The sequence below is a fragment of the Dipodomys ordii genome, unplaced genomic scaffold (genome assembly GCF_000151885.1).
Source record: "Dipodomys ordii isolate 6190 unplaced genomic scaffold, Dord_2.0 Scaffold120, whole genome shotgun sequence".
Lineage (NCBI taxonomy): Eukaryota > Metazoa > Chordata > Mammalia > Rodentia > Heteromyidae > Dipodomys > Dipodomys ordii.
The window spans coordinates 901,659-914,316 of NW_012267336.1; the positions used below are offsets into that span (position 1 = coordinate 901,659).

Genomic DNA, 12,658 nt, shown 5'->3' on the forward strand with positions numbered 1-12,658 from the left:
TACCATTGGGCCACCTTCCCAGCCCGTATTCATTAATTTTAATTCCACCGGACAAAGATTCATTTCTTGGCAAACATCTTACGGGAGGAAGTAACCCATATAAACCTGTTTCCATAAGTAATTCCTCCTACCATGCTCAAAACAACAAAGACTCACAGGGGAGAAGCAGAGAACCACGTGCAGGTTCCTCCTGGACCTGGAAATGAAGTATTCGTACAGGTTATCGAAGGTAGGAGGATGGCGAGGCAACTCCTTTTTCATCACAGATATCAGACCTTGGGTGATCTCATCTAGCTCGTCTCGTGCAAACAAACTGGAGATCTTTAAGCAACAGACAAAAAAATGTCTTGAGAGTGAACAGTTCCCCACAGCCAACTATAGCCAAAAGTGTAGTCTTCCCATTTCTCCCCACACACACATACGAGCGCCAGTACTAGAGCTTGGACTCTGGACTGAATGGTGTCCATTAGCTGTTTTCCACTCAAGGGTGGTGCTCTGCGGCTTGAGCCACAGCTCTACTTTTGGCTTTTTTTTTTGTGGTTCATTGTGGAAAGAAGTCTCATGGACTTTCCTGCCCGGACTAGCCTCAAACTGTGATCCTCAGATCTTGGCCTCCTGAGTAGCTAAGATTACAGGTATGAGTAACCAGCACCCCACAAGAGTGCCATGTTTTATTGAGCAGCAAATCATGTTTCCTAATGTTTAAGTAGCTCTTTCTCTCTGTCTCTCTCTCTCATACACACACACACACACACACACACACACACACACACACACAATCTTCTTTAAGACTTTCATCAAGTCTTGTTTTTTTAAGTATCTGGTAACTGATATGATAGTAAGTTTTGTCAACTCTGGTGCCAGAATGCAGCTTAGCCTGTAGCACATTTGTGCACCATTATGCATCTCTGGCACCCCTGGATGGGGCAAAGATAAGCACAAGCCTAATCTTGAGAAGGCTGAGTTTGGGAAGTTGGTGCTTGGCCGGCGTCTGGGGAAAGGGCTTCAGAAACAACTCTCCCTTTACTCATCGCAAAGGTTGTTCAGCTGCCCCCACAAGCACTATGTTCTACCAGGAATCCTACTTTTCTTCCCTGGGTCTGCAATTATGGTGGGTGTGGCTAGGCAGGGAGTAACCAGTTCTGAATGAGATCATTGGATGCTGGATCCCACACAGACTTCCTTAACAGAAACTCAGGGTTTCTGTGTTTCCAAAAGAAATGCAAGACAGGTATTTCCCCTTGGGAGACCTACCTCCCCCGAGGACAGCAGGTTGTTCAGGTACTCTAGAAATGCCTCATCTTTGATCTCGTTGTCAGTGAAGATAAAGGTAATGCCCTTTCCCTCGCCGCCCGCAACTCTATACAGAAATTTTAAGTCATCGATGAGATTATTCACGTTGTAAGACCTAGAGGGAGACGTGGGAGGGGATTCTGAATTGTTCATGAGCTCAATTGGAATGAAGTGCTTACAAAATGTAATTACATATGTATAGTCATTTATTTCAAAACACAGTCATAAGTCATGCAATTAGAGCATGGTCTGCACCAACTTTGTTGAGTATTAAGGAATAAGAGCCATCAGAAACCTGGGGATTAAAACTAGAGCGCTATGTGCTCCCCTCCAAAGTAAGTGTGCTGTATCTGTCTTGGGAATTGTGAGGTGCAAACTTGACCGGAAGTGACCCGGGAAGAGTTGTGGGGACAGGAAATGAACTTTCCACCCTGCCACCTGCCAGCAACAGACTTTGTTCAAGTGAATGTGTGTCAGATCCCTAAAACAAATCTCCAGTTTGGATGCATCTAACTGGATAAAATCAGTGATAGATTATACAGAGTAGTTGCTTACATGGCTACATGTTTAATTCTAGAGAAAGCCTACAGAAGTAGATACAATTTCTGGCATACAGATGACAGAAATACTGTCATAAGGTGCTTACAGATCACGAAAAGATCCTGGCCTTTGTTTTTCGGTTTACTCTGTGTCCTGCTAGGTATCAGCTACCAGCTGTGAGAAACTACGTCAGAAATGAATTTTACAATTTGGAGGGGGAGGATAAGGAGTAGGGAAGGAAGGGATAGTGGGGGGAAAACAAACAAGTGGATAATGATGTTTGACAAGAAATGTACTCATTTCCTTAACTCATGTAACTGTAACTGCTCTGTTCAGCATCTTTACAATAAAATAAGATAAAAATAAAAACAAAGCAGACTTTTTCTGGAGTGCTGTATAAAAGTGCTCATGGGTGAGCTGGGGGGAGGCCCACTGTGAAGGAGGCCCAGCTGACGAAGGCGCCACTGAACAAGGCATGTTGAGCTTCGTGTAAACCACGGGGTCTAACAGCACTTAAAAGACCTGGGTTCAAGTGGCTCCTTGGCAGCTTTAGAAAAGTTCCCTCACACTTCTCAACCATCATGCCCTCATCCTAGCTGTGAAGCTTGCTGTAGGCATTAAAAGTGATAGAGCATTTAAATGAATAAATAACTTGTTTTATACGTGGCCTTCAACTAGAACCGTGAGCCTGCCTCTGGCCATGCTATAATAAAAGTCTTAATGTGACCCTGTAGGAACAGCATGGCTCACATTCATATATATATATATATATATATATATATATATATAGAGAGAGAGAGAGAGAGAGAGAGAGAGAGAGATAAGATAGATGTGACATACTTGATATATCTCAAATAAAATATATAGTTCTTAAATGAAAATATATATGATAATTCTTAAATTAAAAATATACTAAAAAACCAAATGGTTGCTTTCTTAAAAATAAGTACACAAGAGTACAACTTAAGTACAAATTCAAAAGAAATTAACTATAGAAAAACATATGATCATGTTTCCTTTTGTTCTACCTGGTTAATGTTATTTGAAATATCTGATATCCAGCAATGAAAGAAGCCAGTCTTGAAAGGCTCTGTTTTCCTGAACCACCAACGCCCACCAGCAACGCATTTCCACAGGAGGTTCGAATGATTCGGGAAATCTGTTTTGAAATTAACATGTGACTATTAGAAAGGAGGATGCAAATTGTCACTTTTTTTTTTTGCACTAAAGGCATCCAAGGCTTGACCATCTATTACTAGGTTACATTTGACTTTTTCCTTGTCACAGTTAATCTTTTTTTTTTTTTAAAGAATAGCCTCATGTTCATTTACTCTACTCAAATTCCTTCTTTATCCATGTACACTTATGTCATGAAAAACAGAACAAATGACCTATTCTCTCCTGTGAGTATTCTTTTTTGTGTACATGTGCCAGTACTGGGGCTTGAACTCCGTTTGTTAACTCCCTTAGCTTTTTCGCTCAGGGTTAGCACTCTACTATTTGAACTATAGCTCCACTTCTGGATTTTGGGTGGTTAGTTAGAGATGAGAGTCTCACAGACTTTCCTGCCTGGGCTGGCTTCAAGCCCGATCCTCAGATTTCAGCTTCCTGAGTTACTAGGTTTATAGGCATGAGGCATGGGTACCCAGCTCCGGTGTGTACTCCTGCTGTGTGTGTGTGTGTGTGTGTGTGTGTGTGTGTGTGATTTAATTCTTATTAGACTTGCTGATGAAGCCCCTCTTCTCAAGCTGTAGGAGATGCAAGGAGGAGTGGAATTATTAGCCAACATGGACTCATGTAGGCACCTATCTGCAACAAATACTGCCTCTGTCACAGCTCTAAAAAAATGCCAAAATTCTGGGTAAATGGATGCACAGAAGACTTATAGATAGGTGGCCTTCAGCCTTGTGTTGCTTTTCTATGGTTGATTAGCTTGGTAAGGAGAAGGCTTGAATGGAGGTTCAAATCTTATTCAGGACAACTGCAGGCAATGCTAAAAATCTCTCTTTTACATATCACAGACTTCCCTGCCCAGGCTGGCTTCAAACCACAATCCTTAGGTCTATCCTCCTGAGAAACTAGGATTACAGGCATGAGCCACCAGTGCCCAGTGTTAATTCTAGTTTTTCTTTTCTTTTTTTTAATCAAGTATATTCATCACTTGTGTGGTTTTGCACCTAAATCCAGCGTCTCAGGCTCCTCATGATGTAGCCATGCAGGACTGGTTGAATTACTTGTTGAATGCTAAAGGTAGGAACCTTAGCTATCTGGAATTTCATCCTCTCAGGCTAATTCCTCTTTATGAACTTGCCTAGTCCATGCAATCAGTTTCAGGAAGTCCTTTTCAATCAACCAATCCCCTAAGTTAATAAACTGCTTTCTGTAACTCTTCAAGTTTCAATCAAACCAGGGACCCATTTGGGACCAATTAGACTCTGCTGGATCATCAGGCCTGAACACCAGACCAGCCCTCCGCCCCCACCAGCGTGTTTCTTCATACAAGCCGCTCAATGGGCTTTTGGGAAGCATCATCTTTTTCCTCCTTGGGGAGCAAGATTCAAGGGACATCAACAGTGTAATTCTGAGAGGGGATCCTTTACCGGTCCTCTGGCTTCCTTATGAGAAAGGTAAAGCTCTTTGACTTGGCACGGCCAAAAGCTCTGCACACAGAAACCATCAATTTGCTGTGGAAAAGCATTTGCCACAATGCATGGATGCAGATATGGAGTTTCTAAGGAAGTCTTTGTTTTCTGACCAAGACCTAACCTAGAACATTCACTCCAGTGTTATCTGGAGGGACATATTTATTCTTTCACCACAGGTTTGTCTGTGAAATTTACTAAGCTTGGATACATATATTTGTATCAGGAAATTGTAAATTAGAACCTTAACAAGATGAGTCATTGCATCTTTAAAAAACACCAGATCAAGAGTAGTTCCTCGAATGATTTCATTGAACTGCTTTTGGTAGAATTGCAGTTTTTCAGCCAGAAATTCATATGATGGTATCTGTAGAGAAAGAGAGACACAGAGAGATAATATTTAATATCCCCAAATTTTAAGCCACAGTTGTAAAGACTCTCAAAAGAAACTCTTGCTAAAAAGAAAAGAAAAGAAAACAAACAAACCAAACCACCAAAAAAACCCAAAGCTCTGTGGTTCATGCCTGTAATCCTAGCTACTCAAGAGGTAGAGACTGGAAAGATCTTGGTTCAAGGCTACCTTGCAATAAGTTAGCAAAAACCTACCTCAACAAAAAAGTGGGGCAGAGTGGTACCTAGCTGTAATCTCAGATGTGGAATAGTAGAGGGAGGAGACTGAGGTCAAGGCCAGTCCAGGGCAAAAGCTCAGGACAATATCCAAAAACTAAAGTAAAAAGGGCTGAACCATATGTCTAACCAGCACGAAGCTCTGAATTCTAACCCCAGTTCTATAGAGAAAGATTTTGTAAACTTTATGGGTGTTTATAGGCATTAGTCTACTTTTAGTTATTTCCATTTTTTAGAGCCTGGAAACTTAATAACATAAATGGATTTCCAGTGAGACATCATGTTTGATCTTTCCCTTCAAGAGGCCCAGCACCGATTCCTGTCATGCAATTAATGGTGAAATGTGACAAGTAATTTTCTTAGTTTGGGTCTGCTTTTTAATTGTTTATGGCTTTAACATTCACAAGTTTTACATTGTGTATGTAGTCAAATCCCCCCACTTTGTTTTGCTATTTGTTCCTTTCTGTTTGTTAGCTGTCCATGCACTTAAATTACTTTGTTATGTAATCTTGTGATTTTTTTTTAAAGAGGCCTTTGGAATCTTGCTTCCAACCTAGATATTAATTCCATTAAGCCAATATATTCATTTAGGAAAACTTCTATGCTCTCATTTCAAAAGAAGTTTTATCCTGCTAAGTTCTACATATTGTTGCTGATGAAAGCAATAGTTCTATATTCTCCTTTCAATCTTTTGTTTGTTGGTCAGGGATGGTCAGAGTTCAGGCCCCACGAGCGACAAAAAAAAAAAAAAAGTAAGAAGCTCCTTCCAAACAGGCACCAGAAGGTCTGACCTGTGGTCTAATTTGCCAGCTCCTTTTAGGGAGGAGAATTACTGTGTTTCATATTTATAAAATCCTTGCTTATCTTATTGAAATTCTTATTAGTTAAAACAGATGTAAAATTCTCTTGGATTATATAATTAGGTAATCATATTCCCTACCGAAACATTTTTTGGATGGGTTCCTTATCTGATTAGTAATACCTATTTTTGTCATTGCGGTGCATTTAGCTTGGAACTTTCAAAGTAATTCTATAAGTAAAGAGGTGACAGTAGGGTGACATATATGTTTTGTATATGACTTAATAGGATTGTTTCTGCATCTCCTTGAAGGGACTTACTGACTTGGTGAGTGATGGCTATGAATTACAACGCAGAAGCAATTTAGAAGGCATAGCAACTCTATGGGACTCAAGTATAGAGCAAAATGGCCAGGGAGCTGGGTGACCTGGAAAACTCTTATAAGAGCTGAAGATAAATACCAATTCATAGACTTTGGGCACTTCGAATAGAGAGTCTTCAGGTTCCTCGCCAGTTGGTTCAGGCATGTCACGGAGAAAATCCACAAAATACGGTTCCGGGTGAATGTATGACACTACCTCCGAGCCAACGGTCTCTTCAATTGCACGGACAAGTTGTGTGTTAAACCAGTACTCGTCTTCGGGAGTTATAAATCTGAAGGAAGACACACCCATAAGAATGCAAACAAGGAACACATCTCTCCTGCCTGTACAGGAGCTCAGCCTCCCCCTTCCTCTCTGGCCCCACTCAACGCCCCTAACCACACCACAGGGCAGGGGAACCATAAGCTCTCCATCTGAATAAGATGGTTATACCCTATCCAAGGCAGTTACTGCTTATAGAAAACAGATGTGAATCCCCTAGGGGAAGTCTGTGATGCCTAAAATTGGCAATGGAAGTACAGACATGGGGGTCAAGACCAGGCAGATGTCAGTCCTCTCTCGGGATTTGTGAACACCATGCATGAGGGTCCTTTGCACTTACAATGTCACAAAGGGAAGAGGGAAGAAGGGGGAACTCATGTGAGGAGGACTGTTGAAATATGATGTGGAGTGCTGCACACCTTGCTATTTTGCGCAACTAATGCTGTCATACAAGTATGACAGAAGAGGAAACTGGGGCTGAGAAAGATGACTGGATTTAACTTTAATGGGATAAAAACCAGCTTTCAACCATGCAGAAACTACACATGGAGTTCACTATTTTCATAAAACATACACAACTAAAATTTACTGCTAAGTTCTGTCAATTCTGATGATAGGGTGATTGTTAAAGATGTATATTCTTACAGTATTGCTTCAGTAAACTGGCAGAGCATTTTGAGGTTTTTCTTATTGTGGGTTTTTTTTTGTTTTGTTTTTAAAGACTGGGGATTGAACTAATGATCACTAGACAGGTGCTCTCCTACTTGAACCAGACCTCTAATACAATTTTGCCTTGCTTACTCTAAGGCAGAGGCTCCCTTTATGCCTCAGCTGGCATCTAACAGAGATCCTTTGATCTCCAGGTCCCAGAGAGCTGGGATTACAGGTTTAAGCCACTGTGCTCAGGTGATAAGAGTATGTCCTTAAGGTGACTAGTGGACAGGAAATGTCATCCATTAAACCTCATTAAGTCTCATAAAAATCTGAGAGAGTGTCCTTATTTCACTGATCTGAGTAGATGCTGTCAGAACATAGCAGTACAAACTTTTAGGTTGTACATTTAATACACACCTGTCTGCAATCACTCTGTTACACTCGTGTTTGAAAAGTGACAGGAGAATAGCAAGAGAGTCACACTCGTCTGCTCTTATAGTTAACATTCCTTGCCAAATTCTGGAAAGGTCTCGAAGATTGAAGATATAATGAAATTTAGAAGGTGTCGGCAACATCTTCACCTAAAGACAAAAAAAATTAATACTCTTAATTAAGTTTCCAGATAAAACTAAGAATTGGGCTGAGTTTTTTTTAAAGAACTATTTGCATCTTACAAATTCTATTTTCAATAAAATAAACTGAACAAATGAATTAAGTTCATATTCTTGTCACAAAAAACACATCATAAATTTAGCCAATTTCTGCTCCTAGGAAGATCCATGGTTAAGAGGGGACTTTTTTTTTTAAGGCTTTGGAAAGTGTTTACAGATGAGATCACTGAGACTTGTTGATGGAGATGGAAAGTTATAAGACAGGGAAATTAAAAAGGGGTTCCCAGAGGTAGTCAGTGGTACCTAGTAGTACCCAGTGGTGACCAGTGTTTTGGCTTAAATAATTGCTGTGGTTGTTAATCACAATGCAAATCCTGAAAGAACATCCTATTTAAGAACATTCTTGTTTGATTATAGAAACTAACCAAGTATTCTCTAAATAATGAAGAAGTAAAAAAAGAACATTCTTTAGGAAATATCCAATGTTTCTCCTGATAATTCTGTAGCTAGAATTCTCCCAGGCCACAAGTACTCCAAGTTCCTAGATGTGGGCAGTTGGCTGAATAAATGCATAGTGAATGAGACGGCTGTTCCTTATATCCTTCACCACTTTTTGGCAAATTATGTCTGCCTTGTAATCCCATATCTACACTTTTGAGTACATCCTTCAGTTATCTGCTGACAGCTACACGTTTCCTGGGTTTCTTTTTAGGGAACTGATTTGTGTTCCAAAATGTAGCCTCTTTTGTTAAGAACAAATACTAACATCCACGCTCCACTGCCAAGAAACATATGTTACATCAAGTCATAGGCTGCCAAGATCTGGAAGGCCACGCATCGACTCAGCTGGTAAGTATTTGTTTGCCTGATACGGTTTGGTAGGGGGGTAACAGACGTACAAAGCTACAAACCCGAGACTCAAGCGCAAGAACAGTGTTCTCATTTCAGCAAAATTGTGCCTTGTCTTGGACATCATGTCTGCTTGATACTAATATCTCACACATTTGAAAAGCATCATTTGGTTAGAATATTTGTTCCTTGGAAGGAAAAGGTGATATAAATCTATCTCAGCACCTCATTTGTCTCTTCCAACGAACACTACTTAATGTGATGTTATTATTACTTATTGAACCACAAGGTGAGAGCAAGGCTAAAGACAGGTGACCGTGGAGAAACCATTCTGCCATACCTTTGTCCACTGCCACAGCACTCTGCCCACTGAGACCAAATTCCCAATCATATCACATATTTGAGGCTTGAACTTTCTACAAGGATCAAAGTATCCACAGCCAATCACTCCTACAAGACAAACAAGCGTGAAGACACAAGCTTACTAGAAGAGAGGGGTAGGCGGATGAAGGGAAGACAGTAGGGGAGAGTGCAGTCAAGAATTCAATGGATATCCTACAACATTTTTAAAAGTGAGGAATGGAGCCGGGTGCTGGTGGCTCATACCTGTAATCCTAGCTACTCAGGAGGCCGAGATCTGATGATCGCGGTTCAAAGCCAGCCCAGGTAGGAAAGTCTGTGAGACTCTTATCTCCAATAACCACCAGAAAACTGGAAGTGGCACTGTGGCTCAAGTGGTAGAGCACTAGCCTTGAGCTGAAGAGCTCAGGGATAGGACCCAGGCCCAGAGTTCAAGCCCCACGACTGACCAAAAAAAAAAAAAAAAGTGAAGAAAGGGGTGGGGTTGGAGGGGATGGGTGAGAATGTTTAAAGGGGTGACATTGATCAAGACACTGCTTTGTTGAAGGGCAACTCTTTTGTACAACTAAAGATTATATATATAATATATATTACATATAGTTTATATATATAAAGATTACAAGGTATATGTTTATCCAAGTGTATATCAAGCTAACAAACCATGTGATGTTAAAGACTTCTCTGAAGGGATTAGCTAAGAAGGGAAGTGACTAGCCAAGTTTATTAATAAATGAGTCATGTTTTAACTCATTTAATTCTCCTGACACTCCATGAGAAAGGATTTGAGGTGACTGTCATCATCAACATCATCCCCATTTTAACACGAGCTCAGTACCTTGTTTCATAGGCACAGATTTCACCTGTGGGTGAACCAGGTAGCCTGGCCTGTGGGTGAACCAGGTAGCCTGGCTCTATACCGAAGCACCTGCAAGTTGGACTCATCCTACAGAGAAAAAGACCAAGCTCGGACAAAGGAAATCGCTCTGGGTCACATGGATTGCTGGTTGAGACACACGTTGATACCCACATCGCTTGACTCAAAGTGAGTCAGTACTTTGACCTGAGATAGGCAAGTAGCCCTTCCTGGGAATGCTAGCACAGAGACAATATGATAGATACCATTTCCCTGGGCAAGGCTGGGTAAGTAGGTGTATAGACTACTCTAAAAGACTCCAGTGAGACTACATATTGAGTTGTGTGTTCAGCTGTGAACATGGCATTTTCCTAGGACTATAAATATGATTATCTGCTCGGAGATGCAAAGCAGGCTTATGAAAGCAGGGCATACTGAAGATGTACCGTACAGGAGTTGCCCTGGGGAAACATGGAACCACCCTCTAACATCCTGGTTGGTTCTGCTAGCTGCCTATCATGCCTCCTGCCTTGCTCAAGTCCTATACTTGGGAGGTCTTCCTTCCTGTGGGAGAAGTATGTGTGTGTGTGTGTATGTGTGTACCATTGGGCCTGGGATCAGGAAGTAGAGATTAGCACCATGCCAGGCACTAGTGAAATGGTCTTCAGTGTGTGTGTGTGTGTGTGTGTGTGTGTGTGTGGTGTGTGTGTGTCTGTGTGTGTGTGTCTGTGTGTGTGTGTCTGTGTGTGTGTGTGTGTGTGTGTGTATACCATTGGGCCTGGGGTCAGGAAGTAGAGATTAGCACCAGGCCAGGCGCTAGTGAAATGGTCTTCACCGAGGAGTTACTTAAATACATCAATCATTCCAAAGAACGTGTTGAGCAGTAAACACTCACATACAGATCATGAAGGCATGACAGGGCCCAGGATACTGGAAGTCCCTCTGTGTTGCTTCATGTGCCTTCTTCCCTCCAGCCAGAGCCACTAACCAACTTGGCAAGAAGCAATAATTGCTTTGCTTTATTTCTAGTTTCTTAATGACCTTTAGTTTTACAAAGATGTCAGTTTATGAGTATAATGCATCTTGATCAAGGTCCCTCTTTTTCTTTAGAGCTCACTGGTGTTTTGCAACTTCAACTTGAATGGAATGGAATAGAATTGCACTTTGCTCCCTGGTTTGGGGTTTCCAGTCAGTCTCTCTGGGGCTATTTTCCTGCCGAGGTTGTGTTCACTTATTTTCACAGCTATATTGTGTAACACCATGCTTCTTTGCCATAGTTTACTCAAACAGTTTTTCTGATAATAAATACATGAGGGTTTATTTTTTTTCAAGGTTTTGCTGTCACCAACCTTGACCCCTATTTTAGACAGAGATTTTTTAATTCTTAAAGAACAAGTTCTGTATGGCTTCTGCCCCCAAGAACATTCATACCAAAAATCTTGTCTATTGAAGTATTGGATGGCAGTGTACAATTGAAGACAGTGAACTGTCGCTTTAACCGCTGCGGAATGTCATTCCGACCCCCTCCGGGGTGAATCATGGCTGCGATGATCTGGACATCCACGATGGTGGTGAAGTCTCCGGGTTTGTCTAAACTGTACATCCCTTCCATCTCCATCATCTGCCGCACAATCTCGTTAGTGATCTGCAAGTTCACACAACAATATTTTTGTAACGTATCACTCTCATTTTCTCCCAGAGCTTCTGTAAAGTAATAGCGATGAGGGGAGCAGAAAACATTCACCTCCATAACCAGGGAAGTGCTTATTGACATTGATGATGACCTTCAGGACAATCTGACCTAAGCTACACCACCTGTGTTCTCACCACCATCACAGGTGTGCAGAGGATGGTCAAAGAAACGCCCTTCCCTATAATGATAAAACTAGCTACCAAATACATGACTGATTATGAGATACTTGGTTCAATGGTAACATCACTCCCAAATTAATCTGGAGTGGAAGGGAAGGGAGGGGAGAGGACGGGGAAGGGAATGGAGGAGTGAATTCAAGGACAGACCTGAAGGAAAGTAGAAGCAAGAAAGGACCCAAAAAGATACTGAAGTCAAAGTTGCCAGAGTCACAAGGGAATGAGAGAGAAGTCAAAAAAACACTGAACTAATTAGTATAGTTGAAAACATCCAGGCGACTGACAGAGCTAAGAATACTGATGAAGCGTCATCTATGAGATAATTTAGTCATACCTGATCTCCCCACTCATTAATAATAGGCATATTAATGTCATCAATAAAGACAGTCATTTTTCTCCCTCCTGGGGGCCCATATGTGCTTCCCATTCGCTTATCCACGTAGCTCTCGATTGTTCTCTAGAGAAAAGGAAAGGGTTTGTTTTATGCATTAAATTTTATATGTTTCAGCAGGGCATCAGTGGTTCACACCTGTAATCCTAGCTACTCAGGAGGCTGAGATCTGAGGGTCATGGTTCAAAGCCAGCCCAGGCAGAAAAATCTGATCTCCAATTAACCACAGAAAAAGCTGGAAGTGGTAGAGCCTAGGACCAGCAAAAAAAAAAAAAAAAAAAAAGATACTTTAAAGACAATGAACACTTTCATATATTATAGCTGAGCACTGGGGGGCTCACATCAATAACCCTGGTTGAGATCTGAGATTCAAGATTCAAAGCTAATCTCAGAAAACAAATCAGTGAGACTCTTTTCTTCTTCTTCTTCTTTTTTTTTTTTTTGTTGGTCATAGGGCCTGAATCCTGGGCCTGGGTGCTGTCCCTCAGCTCTTCAGCTCAAGGCTAGCACTCTACCACTTGAGCCA

At 41.3% G+C, this 12,658-nt stretch overlaps 1 protein-coding gene across 1 annotated transcript in view; it reads right to left on the reverse strand.

Annotated features, from left to right (window-relative positions):
• The window catches only part of Dnah8 (dynein, axonemal, heavy chain 8), a 199,122-nt gene that overhangs the window by 89,785 nt on the left and 96,679 nt on the right, over positions 1–12,658 (reverse strand). The window contains exons 54-62 of the mRNA XM_013029569.1: positions 12,076–12,198; positions 11,304–11,517; positions 9,000–9,109; positions 7,617–7,780; positions 6,363–6,555; positions 4,720–4,842; positions 2,862–2,992; positions 1,255–1,408; positions 157–321 (exon numbers count right to left, since the gene is read on the reverse strand). Coding sequence (XP_012885023.1) covers positions 157–321; positions 1,255–1,408; positions 2,862–2,992; positions 4,720–4,842; positions 6,363–6,555; positions 7,617–7,780; positions 9,000–9,109; positions 11,304–11,517; positions 12,076–12,198 — 1,377 coding nt within the window. The remainder of the gene's footprint in view (positions 1–156; positions 322–1,254; positions 1,409–2,861; positions 2,993–4,719; positions 4,843–6,362; positions 6,556–7,616; positions 7,781–8,999; positions 9,110–11,303; positions 11,518–12,075; positions 12,199–12,658) is intronic.